This window comes from Onychostoma macrolepis, chromosome 15 (assembly GCF_012432095.1).
Source record: "Onychostoma macrolepis isolate SWU-2019 chromosome 15, ASM1243209v1, whole genome shotgun sequence".
In the NCBI taxonomy this organism is placed as follows: Eukaryota; Metazoa; Chordata; class Actinopteri; order Cypriniformes; family Cyprinidae; genus Onychostoma; species Onychostoma macrolepis.
The window spans coordinates 16516789-16540382 of NC_081169.1; the positions used below are offsets into that span (position 1 = coordinate 16516789).

The window sequence follows — 23594 nt, forward strand, 5'->3', positions numbered from 1 at the left end:
TTGCTGTCCTTCTCTGTTTAAATCGTTGTGGTCTAAAGGTTCTTGAGTCAATAACGTGGCCATTTTTGTTTGCATCTATTAATTTATTCAAAAATACACTGACAAGGCAATTCATACACGATCTGACTCAAATACACCAATTTTATGATGAGCATGTTTTTAATTTCTGAATTAAAATGGATTTTTGTGGGGCTTAGGTTTCAGAGTGGCACAACTATTGTTATCACAGTGATGGAAAACACCTGAAATACTTTAAAAGAAGTAATATTTATTTATTTTATTTGTTATTATTAATATTATTTTTTATTATTATTATCTTTCCTGCTTTATTATTTTACTTAATTTTTAAAGCCTTGTGGTATGACGTACATACAGAAAAAATATATAAAACAGGAAATGATATCATAGAGAAGACCCCTGCAGACCCTCATGACTGTAAGACCCTCAAGGTCAGTAAGTCTCTTAAAATAACAGGTAATTTTAACTTTTTGTGATAAGGCAAGGTTAGTTCAAGGTGTAAAAAATATATTTTTAAATTAATAATTCAGAATATTTTTATTTTTGTAATCTAATATAATTAGTTTAACTAATATTTACCTAATATTTATTTTTAATGCTTAATATTTTATATTATTTTATAAATATATTATTATTTCATTAATATTTTATGTACTAAAACTTAAAAACAAAATTGATGCTTAATCAGACTTAAAATCAAGCTTCAAAAATAATGATTCATAATGAAATTGTAAACTAAAATGTATTCAAGGTGTAAGGAAAATGTTAATACTTTTTACTTATAATATGACATTTTTACTTGTTGAAAATTGTATAAAAGTTTTTCTATATGAAACCAACATGAATGCAAAGTGCATTTTTTAAGATCTTGGCACACGTTTTAAGCTAGATTTTTCATACTTCTAAACACTACGTGTGTCCGAAATCACATACTGAATGAACATTGCAACTGTTAAAAAAGTTTATTCAAAACTGAAAAACAACAACAACAAAAAACTGAATTAAATGTGAAATTTTAAAGTAGAAAAACAAATTGTTTTTTTTTTTTACTTGTAAAACACACTCCAATAATCTGTGTTTTATTTACAGCTTCAAAACATAATTTTTTATTGTCATATTACTTACAGCATCGCAAGTGTTGTTTTACTGTCATTCTGAACTCTTCTCCCATGGCCTTATGGGATGAAAAGTCCGGATATTTTTCGCCTGTTTTCTGAATACTATGAATTCAGACTACGAAATGCTATGAAATGCTACTCATTTCATATACTGGTTTTCACCTGCTATACAGAAGGTAAGGGATTGTCTCAAAGTCTCTTTGATGTGTAAAAGCATTGTGCCCTCACATATTATGCCATCTTACTGTTATTGTCGCACTGTTGAGGTCTAGTCATTACAGTCATGCACTATGAAAAAGCTTTGTTATCCACAGCTCAAAGTTCGCTCTTAGGGCTTCCTCGACCTCTAGCTCTCTTTTTTTCTTCTCAATGTCATCTGTCTCCTTCCATTTGTACTTTGAACAGTGGCCTGCGGTGGAATGGTGAAGAACGCGACTCTCGGCCGCATTGTGTCCCCTGGTTTCCCTGGCAACTACAGCAACAACCTGACCTGCCACTGGGTGCTGGAGGCCCCTGAGGGTCAACGGCTGCACGTGCACTTCGAGAAGGTGGCCCTCGCGGAAGACGATGACAGGTCCGTCCCAGTCAACTCACTCAGTGCTTGGCTATTATACACTAATTAGTCATCTGATGTTCAAAGAGACAGTTGGAGAAGCTCCGAGTGTCTCTTCACAGTGCCGTCACACTCCAAATGTGGCGCTGCTCTTCAGGGCATTATCTGCTGCGGCGAGAGCGAGGCATGATAGGAACAGCTGTGAGTGCGTGAGTGAAAGTGGATGAAAGTTTCTGAGATCAGACACTTGCTCTCCTTTAAAATAATTTAGAATAATCAAATCCCCTCGTGCAGTCGCGGAGCGAGCGATTAGAGCCCACTCCGGGGCCTCAGGAGATGGATTAAGTTATTTTTATTAGCGGTATCCGCTTTTTCTGCAGGCTTTGCTAACAAATGGACTTTTAATGAGGTCACTTGCTGCTCAGCTATTCAAAATCATATCAGGCAATTATTATGCAAACTGCCAAAAGACAGTACTAGAAATCGGGGGAACGTTACATCTGCTGCCAAACAGATACTGTTGAGAGATTCCTTGTTTTGAACCGAACTTAACCCTTCTGTTCTGTTTATGTCTGCAGGTTTCTGATTAAAAACGGCAACCACATTGATTCGCCAATTTTGTACGACTCGTACGAGGTGGAATACCTTCCTAACGAGGGAATCGTTAGTTCCGCCAGACATCTCTTTGTGGAGTTTACGACGGATGGTTTCGGCACCAACACGGGAGTAGCCATCAGATATGAAGGTATGGACCAACAAGAATTTACAACTAATTTTCAGCAGTCAGAATGAATACAATCCAATACGTTTCTGTTTATATGAACCCTAAATGTTGCACTCACATTAATATATTCGTTTACATCTGCATTACAAGTATTCAAACAAAACAGTTCTCGTTCATAAGTGCCATTTTTGCCATGTGTGCCAGAAATTTTGCAAATATATCTCCTCCACTGACCAGTTCGTAAGACTTCAGACAAAAACACACACACGTTCGTTAGAGTTAAAGGGATAGTTCACCCAAAAATTTAAATTCTGTCATTAATTACTCACTCTCATGTCATTCTAAACTCCTAACCTTTTGTTCCTCTTAATTCGGAACACAAATTAAGATATTTTTTTATGAAATCCGAGAGCTTTCTGACCATGCATAGACAGCAATGCAACTACCACGTTCAAGGCCCAGAAAGGTAGTGAGGACATTGTTAAAATAGTCCATGTGACATCAGTGGTTCAACCATAATATTAAGAAGCTATGTGAATACTTTTTGTGCGCAAAGAAAACAAAACTAATGACTTTATTCAACAATTACTTCTCTTCGTGTTCACGAGAGTACCACGACGCGTGAATGCACATCGAAGACTAACATGGAAGAGAAGAAATAAAATTCTTCATAAAATTACGGTTGAACCACTGATTTCACATGGACTATGTTAACAATGTCTTTACTATGTTTCTGGGCCTTGAACGTGTCAGTTGCGTTGCTGTCTATGCAGGGTCAGAAAGCTCTCTGAGTTTTCATCAAAAATATCTTAGTTTGTGTTCCAAAGATGAACGAAATCTTTCAGGTTTGGAACAACACTAGAGTGAGTAATTAATTACAGAATTTACATTTTTGGGTGAGCTATCCCTTTAAAGCATATGTAAACACACACAGCATGTCCAAAAGGTATTTTTGAAAGTGATTGAGAAAATAGTTGGATTCCAGCTTAACAGGATGTCGTTATAATGAGGACTTGATAGCAGCCAGCATATTTTCTAATCCATCCTCCGCTGGTTTGTCTCTGAGCTGGGCTGTACACGGCGACGGTTACCAAGTTCAAACGTTGTTTGAAGAGCGTGTGTCCTCTACAGAGCCTGAGGGTTGTGATGGAGACAAAGAGCGTACCTTCCGGCACATTCCCCTTGTTGGTTCAATTCACACCAAAGATCTGTTCTCCCATGTGCCTTGCTAAACACTCTTTAGATTCCTGGCTCAAATGAGATTTATTCAGATTAAATCAAATGGAAATCGAATGAAGCGGGCAAATGCAACCCGACAAGGTCATTAAAATGAGTTTTAACTGGAAACTCAGAGCCTTTTTTTTTTTTACAGAAATTGCATTCCTATTCCCTCTGACAGGTCAGTCGAACATGTGCAGTTGCATTTGTTCACAAGGATGTCTGGCACACCTCAGGACCTCACAGTCATTATCCAGCGAGATCAATCTAATCTCATTTACCATGCCACAATCCGATTATGCTATCTACAATATACTAATGTGCCTTCACAGCAACCTGTATCAATTCTGCTTGTCTTCTCATGCTCCAGATGCCTCTCTGAATTTCACACCAGCCAGGCTGCTCAGGTTTTAATAGTCTTTCTGATTGAAGTGCCATTCTCCTTTTTCTGCCATCATAAACAAAATGGATCTGTTTTTATCCATTTCAGTAGACATTCATACCATTCATACCTTCATATTTCATTCACCTAGAGACTTAATGCAGTTCTGCTTTATGTTTTATTTAAGAATCAACTTTGTCCTAAAATTAGACATTTTCTGACATACAGTAAAAGTGTAGTTTGGATAGCATACCATCATGACTAGGTAAAACATACTATCTCTGAATTTTGTCACAATTGAGTTAAAATCGAAATTGGGCCACTTTGACTGTTATCTGTCCTGTGACAAACATTTTTTAGATTCAGAAAACAGAGTAAATAATTACATCAAATCAATCAAAATTCAGTGCTTTGGCATTAGTATTGTTATGTTTTCATTGTTTTAAAAGTGTCCCTATTGTAATTTAGATATGAAAGAATTTGATGAGAAATGTTAAACTTCATATTTAAATATATAATGTTTGTGTCTTTGAACACTGAACAAAAGTTTGATATATTGTTGGAGATCTCTTTGAAAACTCTCTTTTCTCGGGAGAAAAATCGTTCTTACCATTTAATCTAATTGCTGCCTGGGAGAAATAACTGAGACATTAAAGAAATTTCATCTATGTTTATTCCTTCCTATTGGGACTTCACTCATAGCAATAACATAAAATGCACATAAATCATGCACCGTCTGGAACATATTCCTCTTATTTCCATATAAATCTGACTTATGTTGATACCATCTTATATAATGACAGTTTCTGTGCTAATAAGAGAGTAAGAATCAACTGATGATTAAAATGACTCATTTCTACTTCTTTTAGAGAACGGAGCCAGATGAAGCCAAAGATGAATAATGCAAATTTGTCTGGGGAAGGGGGTGAAAACAGTTTGCTGTAATTGGCAGAATTGCCTGTGTTTATTAAACAGAGAGCGAGGCTGAACGTAAAGCTGAATGTGGGTAGTCTAATCTAGCTCACGCTTGAATGAGGCCAGACCCGGAGGGATATCAAAGCCACTGTTTATCCATAGTCTGAACATCCTCATCTTAAGTCTCCTCCTCTCGCTCTAATCTCTATTCTACATTCTCAGACGAGCACAACAACCAATAATGGTTCAGCCAGGCGTGACGGTTTGTTGTTTCCCTGAGCGTGCTTGTTCATTCACGTTTCACATTTATTCACGTTGTCGGGTCGTCTCTCTTTCTTTTACGCCCGTAAGTGGCCTTGCAATTCTGGCTAAGGATGGTTAACTAACAATCTCCTTCCAAGGGCAACCCGAAACCTTGGGTGCGCGTCCAGGAAGATTATGATTGGTGGGAAAGTAAAACGCTGCACATTGCTTTAGCAGACAAATTCTTTTAGACTGCCATCCTAAAACGCTTATAAATTCAGATTCCACGTTGTCCTCGGCCTTTCGGACGAAATTATTTCGTGAAGCGGTTAAAGGCTGAGCCGAGCCGACTGGTTGTCTGTGTGTTTTAAGCTCTTCTGAAATCAGATGCTTGGTGATAGTGTTTGGACTGTGATGTGCGTCTCGAAGCAGGTGATTTATGGTGTGTCCTCTCAGCTTTTGCAGCAGGGCACTGCTACGAGCCATTCGTCAAGTACGGCAACTTCACCACCACTGACAGCACCTACGCTGTGGGCACGGTCGTGGAGTTCACCTGTGACCCCGGATACACCCTGGAGCAAGGCTCTGTTATCATCGAGTGCATGGATCCCAGCAACCCTCAATGGAATGAGACTGAGCCCGCCTGCAGAGGTGCGTGGGAATGTTTGCATATGCATATGTGCCAGGGTTGGGCCAAATTCAGAATTGAATTTTGGCTGCTTTTCAGTTCATGAGAGTGAATGTGAATCTGTCCGTAAGGTTTATAAACTTTCAAACTTCACAGCCTTTTAAACTTTTTTTTCCCCAAAACTTTGTCAAGTCAACATGATTGTCTTTATCTTGAGTTCAGTTCATTTTAATTCTTCTTCCTTTCAAATTGAATTTAAATTCGAATTGCAAGAATCTGCAATTCTGTTTGCAACCTCATTTCACATACAATTCTGAATGGCACATGACCCTAATTTGTACAGTCTGGGTTGAATTTACTAAAATTGTATTTTAATAATAAAGTTTATATTAAATATATTTATATAGTAATATTTTCATTTTAAAAATATTTTAATAAAGTAAAATTTACTTATATTATTATTATTATTATTAATAATAACTGTAATATTAATTCATTTAATAAAAGCAACAACAACAATGCTAACAATATTATTATTCATTTGTATTATTGTAATATTTATTGAGATTTCTTTTCTCTTGTTAATGGCTGCAGTTGTTTTAAAATTTACTACAATTTTAAACATATTTTAGCTTAAAAATGTGCATTTTATTTACTAAGCACCCCCAAACCAGTTTCTTTGTGCACTGAATGTTCTAGAAAATAATCACACTCTATTTTATTTAAGTCGTGATGAAATGGAAGTAGCGACAGATCTTTTCATCTGCTTTGTGACATGGTAGAAAGAATTTTGTCATTTTGCTGGAACATTGAAATTACATTACAGGGTAAAAATTTAAATATAAATCAATAAAACATGTACACAATTTAATCAGTAAGGTATATTTAGAAAATAGATAAAGTGAATTATATTTATATTAAATGTTTATATTAATATAATAGTATTTTAATATTAAGTAAAAATTTTAATATTTATTGAGATTTCTTTTCTGCAGTTGTTCATCAAAAGTTGATCATGACAAACAGCATCATAACAAGCCATGTATTCAGATGCATTGATTTAGCTCATTTGCTTAACGAATCAGGTGCTAAAATAACACAACATGCAATGTGCATGTACAAATAAATAACACATTTGATTCTTGAATTCTCTCCTCTATGTTCACACGTGAGGGTGTATGTGTAGGCTATACATTTGTGTGATTCTGTGTATAATATGCATTAGTTAGCTGCTGAAGAGCTCTACAGGCATCATGTGCAGGTACAGTACAAACCCCTCACATCCTTTTAGTGCCTTTTCTGTGTAATCCACTACATCCTGTGTCACCTGGATGGGTTTCAGACACTCTTAGCCACAGTCACGCGCCTAAAGCAGCACTAAAAGCATTAAGCCATGGAGGCTAGTAGCAGGTGTACAGAGCCAGGGAATGTGAGAGAATACCTTACTCAAAAACCCCCGATTCCACCCCCACCTACACACACACACACAGTGCCATCTTATCTGACCCGTTGCTCAAGTACATTTCTCTAGCCTCACAATAGAGTTTGGATTGAAAGGATTTAATCGTACTGGCTCCAGCAGAGGGTCAAGACAACAGCTTTTCCATTTGAAAATGTGCTTACAACCAGCTAAGCCAGTGTAGTGGTGTGGAAAAAGGGAAAAATGAAAACAGGAAGCCTCAAGTTGTTTATTAATCTGCCCAGAATTTTCCATTTACACCCCAGTTGGATTAATCCAGAGCTTGACCTCTGTTCCAGAGCTGGGGGTCTCCTATGCAACAAATTGGGATACAAAATGCCAGAACTTTTGAAAATGTGTTGCTCTTGTATAACCATAAATGTTGTTATTGTTAGCTTTTCATCTTTTTTTTTTTTTTGGTCGGGGGATGGGTTGAGTTTTGCTTTTTGTTTTGTTTTGAAATAAAGCTGAAAAATAGAAATGCTGCCTTCACAACTGATTAGTTTGTAGTATTACAAATCCTGAAATAAAATAAATATCTAATTAGAAATATAAAATAATAAAAATTACAAAGGCATAAAAATAATCGCTGAAACTTACAATAAATCTATAATGAAATGTAAAAAAATAATAAAATTGCATACTGTTTAATAACAAACATAACTGATAACATTCATTTCATTTAATTTGTTTATTCATTTATTTATTTTGATTTGGATGAATGAAAAAAAGCATTTTGAATACATTTGCGCATCTTTGCATTTCTTTCTGACTTTCTCTCTCTCTCTCTCTCTCTCTCTCTCTCTTTGGTTGCATTGCAGCGGTTTGCAGTGGAGAGATCACGGATTCAGCTGGGGTGGTGTTGTCTCCAAACTGGCCTGAGGCCTATGATAAGGGTCAGGATTGCATCTGGGGGATCCATGTTGAAGAAGACAAGAGGATCATGCTAGACATCCAAGTGTACGTCAAAGTGAATGACATATTCACACATTATCCCACAGAAACCTTACATAGTCCTCACAGTTTTGAGAGAGATCTGTATCTGCCAGCCAGGACTTTGATTTCTTTTCCACTATGATGTCCGTCTTATATCTTTTAAACATGGGGAAATAAATTGCATTATATAGTAGGGCTGTATGATTAATCAGAAAACAATATCAATATCTCAGAGTGGCGCAATTCACAGTAAATAGTAAAACTATTGTCCTCATTTGTAAGTCGATTCGATTAAAAGTGTCTGCTAAATGACTAAATCTAAATGTAATGTAAATGTAAATCCTGCTCCACACAAACTCATATGCTCTGATTTTTGAACACTTATAACATGGATTTCAAAATGCAACATGCGCCAACCATCTTCTTTTACTTAATGAAATATTATAATGAAAACACTTATAAACTGGCTTTTGTCAAGTAAAAGAGAAGCTTTAAGTGTTCCTTGCAGTCTCTGTCAAAATAAAAGCTTGATGTAATGTTTGAAAATTAAGAAATTAGGACAGCCATAAATATTAGTATTGTAATTTTACAGTTTTTCTGTAAAATATTTTTAATACTTATTTTTATACAATGGTAATATTTCTTATTTAAAGTAATAATATATTTAGTAATATTATTAGTAGTATTATACTGATATATAATTACATGTATTTGGTTGAATTTTGCAGCCCTATACACACAGCACCTGGGGCTTAAATTGAAAATTTACAATTTGATTTTATCCTTAAATCGTGCAACTCTATTCTCTGTAACTGTTGAAAACATTTTCTGCTGCTATACAGATGTCAAATTAATTGAACTGAATGTGATTTAACTTTAAATCTCCCACAGTAAAATAATATATTTAACTGGGTGGCTTTTCTCAGTAAATAATAACAATGAAAAATTAATTCTAATACATTTTTGATCAAATGACAGCTCTAGTTATATACCATGTATGTGGGCAAGATGACCCAGACTTATTTATATTCTCCCAAAATCTCTGCGTTTGACCTCTCCAGAGTTTTTCAGTGGACATAACTGAGCTTCTATGTTTCATCACTAGAGAATGCAACTGACACATCTGCTGCATCCTTTACTCCCTCTGAGATAAGTGTGGTTCAAATCCACTGTGGCTTCATCAAGACCTTTCAGCACACTCCCTTCATACCTATCAGTCTCTGACTGTAGATTTCTACAGACTCGAACTCGTATCACCATGGGGCCTCCTTTCTGCTGGGTTTGTCCTTGATGGGGCTGAGATTGCACCACAGTTACAAATTCTGGTGCTTTGCGTCATCTGCTCCCCACTGACCGATTCGGCTCCATTCTGCTCTCACTGTCCAAATGAAACACCCGTCATATCGCTCTGGGCATTTTGTGAGATTTCTGTTGAACTGCGACGGCCTAGAACTCGAAAACCTCAATTGGCTTTTCTGAAGATCTCCCAGAGCATACATCTTTAAAGCACTGACACAACAGCACAGCTTTCTTTCAAATGTACTCTAAACTCTTTGAGAATTAACCCAAAAACAAGCTGAATTTCTCTGCGTTGCATCAATAATTACTGTGATCAGTGTGGCACGGTGCTTACTCTGTGGCTCCTGCTGTCAGCCAAGTTCTCAAAGACAAGATAGCTGTTGCCTAGCTTTATGCTGAATTTAATTGAGGGGTCATCGGAGAGGTTGAGTGTATCTGTAAATTGCGGTTAACGTCATATCAGGTTTACTCAGTTCGCACTCCCTGCCAAATGCAGTCAAACTGCGCTGGCGGGGAGATTGAAAGATGGCAAGCGAGAGAGAGTTATTTTCTCTGCAGATCCTCGTGGGGGAAAAGACTTGAACTGCTTGGAGATGCGAGCTAGATCAACACTCTGTCCTCTCACAGAGAAAAATACTCTGTTCCAAAACCTATTGAGATGCCTATAGGGGTGGAATTTTTAAGGCGTCATCAATGCAAAAGCTGTGCCAATAGGCAACTTAATTATTTGACATCTTAGGACACCTAATTTTAACCAAAAATATTTTTATGTAAAATCATATGTACATTTCACAGAGAATGCACTCCCAGAATGCTTTGTGGCAAGCTCACAACCCAACCCAAGATGGCTTATGCTCATAAAGGCTGCATTTATTTGGTAAAACAGTATTATTGTAAAATATTATTACAATTTAAAATAACTATTTTCCATTGTTTTAAAATGTAACTTATTCATGTAAATTTTCATTTTTAGTAGCCAGTGTCATGACCCTTCAGAAATCATTCCAATATGATATGCATAATATTCTTGGTGCTCAAGAGACATCTCTTATTATTATCAATGTAAAAAATGTTTGTGCTGCTTAATGTTTTTGTGGAAACATTGATACATATTTTTCAGGATTATTTGATGAATGACATTTATGCATTTATGTGAAAAAGATTTGTTTTTTTCGGGGGGGGGGGGGGGTGTATAGAGTTGTATAGAGTTGCTGGGGGTGTATAGAGTTGCTGCTGATGAAGAGTGCTTCAAAACAATATGACTATGAGTTAGCTATAGCTAGACAGTAGACAGCTAGCTAGGTTTTGGAACAGAGTTTGAGAGTCTGCTCTGAAAGAGAGTGGCAAATGGGGAGTTGAAAAAAGAGGGCAGATGAAGGGGCATGTTGTGCATAAAGAGGATGCAGAAGTGGGATGCACATTGCACAAAGGTTAATAACGAACTCAACAGAACAACAATTATTTTATTGGATGTTTTTATGAATGTGAAATCAATTATGTGAGCAGGGAAACAAGTGTTGAGTGTGATTGTGCCGTCAGGTGAGGTGCGGAACATGAGGCCCGGCTGTGTCAGACCCAGATAGATTATTCATGCATTCAATAATTTGGCTGCCTTAATTAAGATTCACTCATTTGCATATGGTTCCTTTCGCATTTGTCATGTTTTCTCTCTCTCTCTCTCATTGCGAGTGTCCCGGCTGCAGCGCTACATTGTGCGGCTGTGTAATAAATGACATACTGGATGTTTTGCTGGAGATGCAGTCAACATAATTAATTTTCCATTTATTTTGTAGTGGAGGTAATGGAGGGAGATGGTGAGTTTTCATATTCCTGCTGGTGAGGATGAGGCCACGTGTTTCTACATTTCTACAGATGTACTGATGGATATTTGCTGATGTAGATATTTGCCCTGTTTATACCTGATATTACATCTGTTTTGGATTGAAACGAGGTAGGACGACACTAAATACTGGTACAAAAGGGATCCAAAATGTTGATTCATATACATGCAAACGATCAGACTAGTGTTTATTGAAGCAATGAGCTTTGAACATATAATGTGAACATTAGCATAGCCTCGGAAATTAAAAAAAAAAAAAAAAAACATCCCTAATAATGGACAGCTGTATTTAGTTTTTTCTTGCGATTTGATAACTTGATAATCTTAATATCAGGTGTACATATTTGATTAAGCAACAGAGGAACATGGGTGTATTGGTCATGGTGTGTTTGGAGTCATTCTGATCTGCTCATGCATTCCCCACCCTTATAATTTTCAAATGACCAAATTTATCAAAGGACATATGGGACATTATCAGCCAGGCACATCAAGCGAGACATACAGTATAGGGAAGGAAAATGAGTGAGGAGGGAACCACAGCTGTTCAGCCCAGAGAGCCTGAGAGAAAGAGAGAGAGAGAGAGAGAGAGAAAGAGAAAGAGAGACTAATAACAAATCTTCTAGCGCTAGTGCACACACTTTTAATATTTTGCTTTCTTTCCTTACATTCTTGCATGCTGCATCTTCTTACAAGCAATCATTGACCCACCACAGGTCCTTATTGCAACGTAGGTGTCCTGCAGAGCCCTTTGGTTGCACTTGAATCATTGGTACAGTAATACCAGGGCCCGGGCCACTGCTGGAGGCTCATTATGGGTCCGTAAGAACATTTTAGCCTGATAATGAATATGCACCCACTCCTCCATAATCATTCATCAATGTACGGTGCACTCCCAATTACCTGAGAACGTGGGGCGTAATGAAGGCTGATGAATTCATTTAGCAGGGAGGGTTTCTCACGCTGAATGTGCCGGGCCATGAATTGGAGGAAGGGGGAGAGAGGTGCACAGGTGACAGCTGGCACACCTGCACACAGTCTTTCATAGACTTAGCTGCACAGCAGGGAATGCTGGATATAACAGAGCCAGTCAAAGTCCAGGATTCCTATGAGTGCTAGAGCCCTCTACTGGAGTTGTAGTGCACAGCTATGCAAGACCGACATGATTTAAGTAGGATGTATTTACCTTCCTGCCTTAGCCCTCAAAAATGTGTGTGTGTGTGTGTGTGTGTGTGTATTAGAACTTTTATTATACAATTATTTGTCAGAAAGTTCCAAGCAAAGGAACCGAACCATTGAACATTCTCTGAGCTACATGGAATAGAGGTGTTTCATTCTTAAATGAATTTGTGTGTTTGAACTAAATGGTTAAGTTAATAATTCAATGACTTATTTCATTCATGAATGAATCATATATTATTTTTTGAACAAATCTGTTGAATAAATGGTTCAAATGACTCTCAATAACCATGTAACCATCAGAAAGAGTCCCTGAACACCATCTAGCACTGTTAACAAATTAATATATAAAGTGTAAATAAATTGTGCAGATGTTTGAGAACAGTGATGCAACATTGTATATATTTTCTAGAATTAACTACCTACCAAATATATTATTACATTCATAGTTAGTTACATTTAATTATGCAGGTAATTATTAGAAGAAAAAAAAGAATGCTATTAATTATGCTATTATGGCCCATACATAAATTCTGCTGTTGGACGACCTTCCTGTTTTTGTTGTTTCTAGGCTTTATTTGATCCATGTCTAATGGAATCACTATTGGAAGTGCAATGCAAAACATACAGATTTGTTGATGTGCTCATAAATCTCATATTCAGCAGCCTTTTCTAGTAATGCATCAGTATTTGAATCAATTTAAATGAGATGTAGTCCTGATTGACCATGAGCTGTTGATTTGTTAATGATGGTTTCTCTCATTTTCTCCTGCATTTGGCTTTGGGTTTACAGTTGGCTTGGCTGCAGAGCTCTGTATGGTGGTTGCGTGCACCTCAGAGAGTCACAGCCTTTAGCAGGCTGGTAATAAATCAAGGCTGTCTCATCCCCCCAGGCACCGAGCCAGAACCCAGACCAATATTTAACTTTCTAATTAAAGAAGAACTCTGCAAAAACAGAGGAACTAATTTCTCTCCTTTATTTGAGAAGGCATCATCCTCTATAAGTCTCTCTGGAAATGTTGACAATCCAAATGAAGGTTTAGTCTCTTCTGTTTGACTGGCTTTTCCCAGTGCCAACATTGTACAGCTTTTCATCCAGAAGTAACTGGGGCTTATCCACCTTCATCTCAGGAAAGTCCTGTGTTAATTTGCTGCCTCTGTCCAGAGTCCATCTTAAACAAATGGCTGTGGACTAAAGGCCAATCCAGAGTCTCTTGTGGCTCCGCAACGGATTTTACTCCATGTAGAATCACTCCTGCAGACTAATATATATGCCTGAAGAAAATTCTCATATTTTTTATCAGGTAATTTTAGTAGTAGTAGTATTCATTTTGTATTTGTAATTTAGTATTTTAAATTAGTCTTAGTCCTGTGTCAAATGTACTTTTTAGTTATTATCATATTTAGTCAAAATAGTCAGGTTTTAGTCGACTATATATCTGAGCATTTTAGCCTAGTTTTAAGGCCAATTCACAGACAAACGCCAACAAACTCCAACAAACTAGTCTGTTGGAGTTTGTTGGATCAGTGTGTTACCCCTGTTGGCATTGGTTGGCGTTGGTTGGAGTTTGTTTTGACCCGACTGAACATGCTTATAGATATAGGATCATCCAATTTCTCCCCAGTCAGTGCGAGTTGGTCAGTGTTTGTTGGTGCAGTGTGAACATGACCGTTATTTTTCATGAGATTCTAAATCCAACGGCCAACTTGAGCCAACTTGTTTGTTGGAGTTTGTCTGTGCGGTGTGAATTGGCCTTTAGTCAATGAAAACTTAGTCACATTTTCATCATGTTACAGTATTTAATAGTTAAACTGATAAATATATATATATATATATATATATAATTTTTTTTTTTTTTTTTTTGCTCAAAATTATAATTGCAATGATTGTTGTCATTTGAGAAATGTATTTTTACATTTCAGGTATTGCACTTTCACCAATAAGCATAAACCAACAGAATGGACCTCATACACATGGTTTATTTTAACTCATCTAGTGTACTGATTTATGATATGCTATTTAATTTATAAATTAATATCAGAGACTTAGATATACACTATGAAAACTGGTAAAAGCGAACAAAAAATATTATACATTCCTAATAGCAATTTCAATAATTCCAAATTGCAGTAATGTTTCTCTATTAAAGCAAGTGTTTGAGTAAGTGCAATCGCAAACAAAATAATCGAGATCTCATGATAGAACACAAACAGGCTGAATAACACCGAACATCTCACACGGAGATCGGTAAACTGCAGCTTACTTGCTTGTCTGTGTTTTCAGATCATTGTAGGGGCTTCCGTAATGAATATCAAGATGTGTGCACATGGTTGCCAGATTGCAAAAAATAAGCAAAACACCAAGCAGAAAATGTATCCTTTTAACAGAGAAGCTCTGAGTTAGGGTTTTGAACTCTTGATATCTGGCAACCACACACATGAAAGCTCGCATAGTAGAGGCATGTACAGCAGTCTGCAATAATATTTTGTCTCCTTTTTTCGACAAATCTAAAAAGAGATTTTTGTTTCATCTTTTATCGTCAATGATACTGCATTTTGATATAGTCACAGTTATCGTTTATTGATCAGTCATTGTCTTGTTTTAGTTATGGGAAAAAAGCTTGTCAACGAACATTTTTCGTTAGAGTTTTCGTTAACAAAATAAACACTAAAATGTGTGTGTGTGTGTGTGTGTGTATATATATATATATATATATATATAATTACTGTTATATAATAATAATACAGTTTTTACTGTATTTTTGATCAAATAAATTTATTTTATTGCATTTTAATAGTTCATTAAATACTATTTGAATTTAAAAATGTGTTGCACATCTGTGCAACTTTTTTTTATTTAGCTTTACTTTAAATAACTGTACGTTTCAAGGACACGCAGGGTTACTGTGCCCTGGGCGCAAAGCTGTTGTTGGTATGTCGAGCACAGGCCCATCGTGCCCAGCCCTCGGCAAAAGGGATTTGATTGGAAATTGTGTTTTTTCCAGCAGGGCAATCATTCAGGTAGATGATTCTCCACTAAGCAGACATGGAGCAGAGAAAGGAAGACAGGCTTCTGCGCGCCACTTCAGAATTTGTTCACTCTGACGCATGAAAACAGTTGTTCTCAGTTGTGGCCTGTCATCCCTGTAAATTACAGATAGGTACAGATAGGCTCGGTTTGCGTGACAGATGATGGATCATAATGTATTAGTTTTCCAAAGAAATGCCAGATGCAAAATCCACCACAAAATGCTCCCATTTATCTCTCAAGCAAACAGAATCAAATGCATCTTCACGGCTTTCACCAGCAGAACCGTATTTTACCCATGTCTGAGATGCAGAGAATGTCACGATTGACATTTCTTTTTTCAAAAAGCCAGCATTTGTCACTTCCCTTTCGTTGGGCTGAGCAGAGGACGACGTGTCGGCGAGCCCTATATGAGAGTTTAATGCATTCTGATGGCGGCTGTGTTGTCGGCCAAGTCAAGCTGAGCCTGTTTTTGTGATTAAACAAAATGAAATTACTGCCAGCAAATGGAAAGCATGATTGATTTTCTCGGCAGATACGGTGCGCGGCTACGCAAAGGCTTGTTTAACTTTATCACAACAAATCCAATAAGGGCTGACACAGTTTCACTCTCTCCGGTCCTCAGAGCGGGTCAGAGGCTCTTCTGGTTTAAACGTGTCTCCCGGTGGAAATGCATACACGGATTTTCCTGCATACAGTACTAGAGGGCCGTTGACAGTTGAATAATATACATTCCATCCATATGTAACAGTAGGTGTATGTGTGCGCGCACGCACGCGTGTAAGCCATAATTTAAACATCCTGTCTTCATTTTGCTTGAATGTAACCATTCTGCCTCGTGCTGCAGCAGAACGGAGATGATTAATTATTCCCCTCTCCTCAGTAATGACTTCCATTACTGCCCACTTGTGATTAATTAGTGACAAGATAGAGTGTGTATGCCGCCTCCCTGCCTGAGTGAATCACACTCCCTCCACCAGTGACTGGCCAGACTGTCTGGGTTTAGTGGACGTCAGCCACAGTTACAGATCACTTTCACGTAGAAATAGAGAGATGTATGCTGTAATATACCTCAATATGTCTGTATTTTGTAGTTTAGGCTGATTATTTCTGCAGCAGTCAAGGTAAAGCTTTCATTGACATTTCTTTTGTAGACTGGGGTTTTTGTCACCTTTGTGTAAGGCTGTCAGGCATCTTCAAGGCATTACAAAGTGTTCTGAAGGTCATATATTCCCCAGGCTTTTGAGCAATAGGCGTGGATTCCCCTCTGGTATAAAAAATGAAACTTTCTGCTTTTATAAAACTGAAAGATGGGAGAGACAGTTATAGTGACTATGGAAAATTCCTTCTAATATTTCCATTAAATATATAAACTACTGTTCAAATTTTGAGATGAGTACTATTTTTTATTTAATTGATTTTTAAAGAATTTGATACTTTTGTTCAGCAAGTATGCATTAAATTGATTAATAAAGTGAAAGTAAAGACATTTATAAAGCACTTTTGAACTTTTTGTTCATAATATAATTCTGAAAGTATTCTGAAGTTCTGTTTTCAACATTAAATTGAATTGCCTTTTAGAATGTTATTTTATTGCCATCACAGGAATGCATTATATTCTATTAGAATTAATTAATAGAAAGCATGTATTTTTAAATTGTAATAAAACAATTACTGTATTTTATCTTCACTGTATTTTCAGTATAACTTTTGAACAGTAATGTATGTTTATTGTACCTGTAATACAAATGTTTTAAGTTTCTGTCCTGTGTTTTCAATTGTAAAAATGAAAGAAAGTTTTTAGTGTTTTATTCTCCTCTTAATTTAACTTACATGTGATGATGTGTAGGATGTGGATGTGTATAAGTTTAACCCTAATAAGTTCATAATTGGAAAAATAGTCATTTAAAATGGTTATAAAGGTTTTTTTTTTTTATAAAATGTCAAATCTATAATAATTTCACAACAAAATTCAAAGCATGTCCGTGATGGAGATTCTCTTGAATTTGCCACAGGGAAGCTGCCAAATGTTCTCTCTTTCTGGCTCCTGAATATCAGGAAACTGATTTTCCAGCTATTTCCAAACATGAGATAGGAGGAGTTGTTTCCCCCGCTGCTGAATCATTTGCTCTTTATAGTCTGAGTGAGATGAATGTGGTTTGTGATTGCACTGCTATTGAAACTATGCACAAAAATGCTTAACAAAAGCAGTGGGAAAACATTAAACAGCAGAAAAGATTTCATTTGCAGCAGGGGCAAAGAAAAGCGGTAAGGCCAGAAAATAAGAACTAGAACTAGAACTAGAGTAACAAGGTCAGGAATCTGTCAGGGCCCCTGGTATTGCTTTGAGGTGAGACCTGAACATCTGAGATAGAGGATTAGTCTGGGATTGACCTGTTGTATATTATCTGCTAACAGTCTCCACATGGGAAAGAACGACCTGCTGACATTTTACGATGGAGATGACCTGACTGCAAAGATACTGGGCCAGTACAGCGGTTCCCGTCCTCGCTTCAAACTCTACACCTCCATGGCTGATGTGACCATCCAGTTCCAGTCGGACCCTGCTACCAACATCTACGGCTACAACAACGGTTTTGTGGTGCACTTTTTCGGTAATGACCTATTTAACCACTTCTGCTGGATTTTCCATTCAAAAGTTAACCAACCGGAAGATTTCTTTAATACTTTTATTCAGCAAGAATGCATTAAATTAATCAAAAGTGACAGCAAAGACATTTATATTGTTGCAAAACGTTTCTATTTCAAATAAATGCCATTCTTTTGAACTTTCTGTTCATCAGAGAATCCTAAAAAAAAAAAAGTATTAGGATTTTTTACTGTATTTTTGAGGGAAAAAAAATCTTACCCATCCCAAACATCTAAATGCACTTGGATGAAGCTCATTAATTATCTACTTATGAGATTTATTTGAGATTCCACAGGGATTGCCAGTCTCGGTTTGATGAAAAGGTGGTCAAGAGACGAAAGAGAGATAAAGGTTATAAGAGCGAGAGCCACAACTGGTTTAGTCCTCACCTTTCCTGAGGATGAAGTGAAGGTCATTCCATCAGCTTCTCTTGGTGGCTGACTATTGTACAGCATCAGATAAAATATAATAAGTTCTATTTGGAGGGTGGAGGAATGCAGATGATTCATAGAGCGGACTGAAATGGACTATTTTTCCATTTCATTCACGCAGAACAGAGGAAAGATTCCTCCGGCAGCTCCTGCAGGTGCTGGGATTTGGCCTTGCAGAGGCGCTAACAATTACAGTGCATGTTTGTACTCATTAGCCGCATTTGCCGGGTGCCGTGCCCTCCCCAGCTCTGCCATGCTAAGAATGGACATCAGCAAAATGCCTGCCAGCTGTCTTGTGCTGCTCTATTCAAATTGTTAATCACAGCCAAGCTGATTCCTAGCATTTGATTTATCAGTCATTAGACACAACACCTGTGGTTTGTTCAGGGACACAGTGAGAAACAAAGAAATTGTTTGCAAGCATTATTGAACATTCTGTCTCTCTTTCTCTCGCTCTTGCTCTACTAATCAGAATAATTGAGTCTCACTTCACAGGAAAGAAAATAACGAGTGAGAACTCAAAGATGTCTCAAGTGTTTCCCCATATAGAATAGTGAGATTAAATGGAAAGAAAAGGAGACCTTTGATTAAACAGATAGACACACATTCTGTCATTTGCACACTCTCATGTTGTTCCAAACCTGAATGAATTTCTTTTTCAGTGGAAGTCAAAAGGAGATATATTGAAGAATGTTTTAACTGTTTTTGTCCATATAATGAAAGTAGGGTCCAAAAAACAACATTGAGCTCCAGTGACTTCCATTGTTTGCAAAAAAAACAACAACAACCCTGCAACATTTTTCAAAATAACTTCTTTTGTGTTCTAAAGATGAAATTTTGAGGATGAGTAAATAATGAGTATTGATTTTTGAGTGCACTAACAATTGATATCTTTCAGACATTATAAGATTAAATGAGATGAAAGATGTCTCACAGATGTCTCAGTCTTTCCTCTTAGAAAGCAGTCAGATTAAATGGAGAAAAAATCTCAAATCTGCTTAATTTAATTTGGTTTGGGAGAATTTGATGAGAAATATTTGAGATCACATGATAATCTCTGACTTTTGATTGCAAACTTTGGCTTGTTAGCAAATATAAGTGCAATGTTAAGACCGCTTCTGAAAATCTTAAAGGGTTAGTTCACTCAAAAATTTAAATTCTGTCAATAATTATTCATCCACAAGTCATTCCAAACCTCTATGACTTTCTTTCTTCTGCAAAAAAAAAAAAAAAAAAAAAAAATATATATATACTTTGAAGAAAATTGGTAACTAAGGCATTTTGGAGACCATTGATTTTCATTGTATTGATGAAAAAGTCATACAGTTTTGCAAAAACATGGGATGAATAAATGATGTCAGAATGTTCACTTTTGGGTGAACTATTCCTTTAAGATTTAAAATGAAGAAGCTAAAAATGAATTAAGAAACTAAAAACTAAAAGAAACTAAAATGCCAAAGTTTACAATCAAAAGTGAAGGATTGTCATATGATCTCAAATACTTCTCCCAACCAAACCAAATAATCTGTTATGCAAACATTCATTGTCTGATTTGATTCAATTTGTCCTGGGGTATTTTAGGAGACATATCTGAGGAAAACATTGATGCAGCAAGATTAAGTCATGAAAGACCAACCACAGAGTGATAAAATGTTCATCTTTGCAGAGGTTCCCCGTAATGACACCTGTCCAGAGCTTCCGGAGATCTCCAACGGCTGGAAGACCACATCTCACCCTGACCTGGTGCACGGCACGGTGGTGACCTATCAGTGTTACCCAGGCTTTGAGGTGGTGGGCACCGAAATGCTCATGTGTCAGTGGGACCTGACCTGGAGTGGAGACTTGCCTAGCTGTGAAAGAGGTGAAAACACACACACACACACACTCATGATGATAACCACTCTCTCTAAAATCCATTTTCACCCCACTTCCAAACCAACACGCACTGCCTATTGATCAAGAGCAATCCTGTGCTCCGAAACTAGATGAGCTTTTGAATTCCATTTGAGGGGGGAATTTCACAAGTGCCTGTTCGCCTCTGCAACTTGGTCCCATTCAAGGACAGGCAAAGAGTGAAGGAGGGCTTTGTGGGTAATCACTCACTTTTCTTTCGAGGGCGACTTCACGGATGAAGTAGGTGTCGTTTCGCTTCACAGTCTCAGTGGATCTTCCTCTCTTTGCTACCACCTTAAGTGATTTTTGTGATTTAGCAAGAATTTTTATTTCGCTCTCCACTCCCTGGTGAGACCACGATGGTGTCCCGCTGATGCACCGAGTGTTTCATCGACAAATTTCAAATCAGGGCAGCTCTGCAACTAGCCAAAGTCACTCCGGTGCTTGAAATTAAATCTTGTCACCTGGCTATTGTGTTGCTCAGTCTCGCTCTGTGTGAGTGCATAATACTGCAGGCTCCCAGGACGTCTGCAGACATTCATCGTTTCAAGTATCAGCAGACAGGAGACCGAATGACCCCGGGGTCCAGGTTCTGCCACTGTCCCTGACAAAAACAGTAGCAGCAACAGCAGGCCAAAAGCAGCGGGGACCGTTATCCGGTTCAAAGCTTCTCACCCGCCACGCAAACATCATTAACTCAGTCGCCTCTCCCGTCCCCTTTTCCTGCCCCTCTACTGCTGAGGAGAGAATTGGGTTTGCAGCTGGGCAGGCTGGAGCGAAGTAATCTTTTTATTATACTGCACCGTGTGTCCGTACACTGCCCTGAGATCAAAGTCACATGTTCTTCGTGTCTCATACTTTCTGGATGAGATGAGCAGTGGCCCCTGGCACAACCACAAGTATGATGTGAAATGTGAAGAACAGAGAAACCAGAAAGCATACTGATAAAATGTATTGTATATTGATATTTTAATGCATAATAGTAATGTAAAAAGGAGCTAATATGTAAAAGATGTAAAAACTGTGTGAATTAGAAATAACAATTCTGATACAACAGCATTGTTTGCTCAACAAATATTTGTATGTAAGTCATTGGTGCCACCCTCAGGTGAAAATAAGAACTACAATATAACAGGGAAATAGTTCTTGAATATTGCAATATATAATGTAATATTTTAATTGCGACTCATAATATAGTGCCATATTAATGTATTTACATATTTTATTATGCTTACATTACAAAACTATTAAAATAATTATTATTGATATACAAAGTCATGTATCATAGATCTATGATATACAGTACTGAATATACCAAACTCCAAACTCAACTAAAGAAAGCTGCAATATTGTTTCAATATAAACAATAAACTCTGTGACCTGTTGCTATTTTTGCCAGTCCTGTCATGCCCAGACCCAGGCACGGTGGAGCACAGTCGCAGGGTGATGTCAGGCCCGCGTCTCATTGTGGGTTCTACTGTCCAGTACATCTGTAACAAAGGCTACTCGCTGTCAGGAAACAGCCTGCTCTCCTGCTACCACCGTGACTCCACCGGCCCCAAATGGAGCGAGAAACTGCCCAAATGCATTCGTGAGAACATGATTTTATTCACAAATATACACCTTCAGATACAAACGCATAGTGGTGAAGAACCCACAGAGTGCACGTTTAATAATGTTTATTTTACTTTACTGTACGTTTTTTCTAAATTTGTTCATTCTATTTACAGACATAATGGCCCGGTTTCACAAACGGGGCTTAGCTTAAGACATGACTAGGCCTTAGTTAAATTAGTTAATTAGTTAGTGAGGTATTGTCAAGTATGGTGACCCATACTCAAAATTAGTGCTCTGCATTTATCCCATCCAAGTGCACACACACAGCAGTGAGTAGTGAACAAATGCACACACACACACACACACACACACAGAGGAGTGGGCAGCTATTGCTCCAGCGCCCGGGGAGCAATTAGGGGTTCGGTGCCTTGCTCAAGGGCACCTTAGTCATGGTATGGAAGGTGGAGAGAGTGCTGTTCATTCACAATCCCCACCTTCAATTCCTGCTGGCGCGAGAATCAAACCTGCAACCTTCAGGTTACAAGCCCGACTCCCTAACCATTAGGCCACGACTACTATTTTAAGATATGTCAGAGCAAGATATTTTCAGTTGAGACAGCTCAAACATGTATTTCAGTCTGGGAGTAGCTTAAGCCTTTTCTGTGAAACCGGGGGAATGTGTAATAACAAAAAGAAATGCATATTAGTTCCAAAAATTTTTTTTTTGGTTTGAGTTTTTCTTTTGATGACCAGGTTTCATTCTATTCACAAAAGCAGTAGTATATCACTAACTAATCCATGCTTGTTTTGTGATTGGTTGGTTTTTTTGTTTTCGATGTTTCATTCTAGTAATAGTTTATAAATAACAAATCCATATTTGTTTTCTTTTCTTTCTTTTTTGGTTGGTTTTGTTTTCTTTTGTTTACAAAGTCTAATTATATTTAAAGGAAAAGTTTTTATTTTATTTTTTTTTTTTTTTGGTTGTTTGGTTAGTTTTTATTTTATTTTATTTGTTTTTGTTTTTTATTTGTTTACCAAGCCTCATTCTATTTTCAGAAGTAGTAATGTAGAACAAACAAAATTGTTTGTTTGTTTTTTTGTTTGTTTTATTTAGTTTTCTTTACTTTACAAAGTCTCACTCTGTTTAAAGAAAGTAGTAGTTTAGAACTAACTAATCTGTATTTGTATTTGTTTTATTTTTCTTTTGTTTTGTTTTGCTTTGTTTTCATTTTATTTTCAGAGGTAGTTAGTATACAATTACCTAATCCATATTTATGGATGTGTGTATATATCTGTGTTATATAGCTGATTCATATGAGCCGTGTAGGAACCCCGGCACTCCTCCCTATACCATTCAGAGCTCGGAGAAGCATGTGTATCAGGCTGGAGAAACTGTGCGCTTCTCCTGCATGAGTGGGTATGAACTCCAGGGTGAGCCTGTTCTCCGCTGTGTCCCCGGGCATCCTTCCAAATGGAGCCATCCACCCCCGTTGTGCAAAGGTAGTCTGTGTGTTTTGCAGTGTTCA

The 23594-nt window shown here is 37.3% G+C and overlaps 1 protein-coding gene across 4 annotated transcripts in view; it reads left to right on the plus strand.

Moving 5' to 3' along the window:
• sez6b (seizure related 6 homolog b) overlaps positions 1–23594 on the plus strand; it is a 182803-nt gene that overhangs the window by 152033 nt on the left and 7176 nt on the right. For all 4 annotated transcript variants that reach the window (XM_058745539.1, XM_058745540.1, XM_058745541.1 and 1 more), the window contains exons 6-13: positions 1542–1710; positions 2268–2434; positions 5628–5822; positions 8080–8218; positions 17956–18152; positions 20285–20479; positions 21911–22102; positions 23374–23568. In XM_058745539.1, coding sequence (XP_058601522.1) covers positions 1542–1710; positions 2268–2434; positions 5628–5822; positions 8080–8218; positions 17956–18152; positions 20285–20479; positions 21911–22102; positions 23374–23568 — 1449 coding nt within the window. The remainder of the gene's footprint in view (positions 1–1541; positions 1711–2267; positions 2435–5627; positions 5823–8079; positions 8219–17955; positions 18153–20284; positions 20480–21910; positions 22103–23373; positions 23569–23594) is intronic.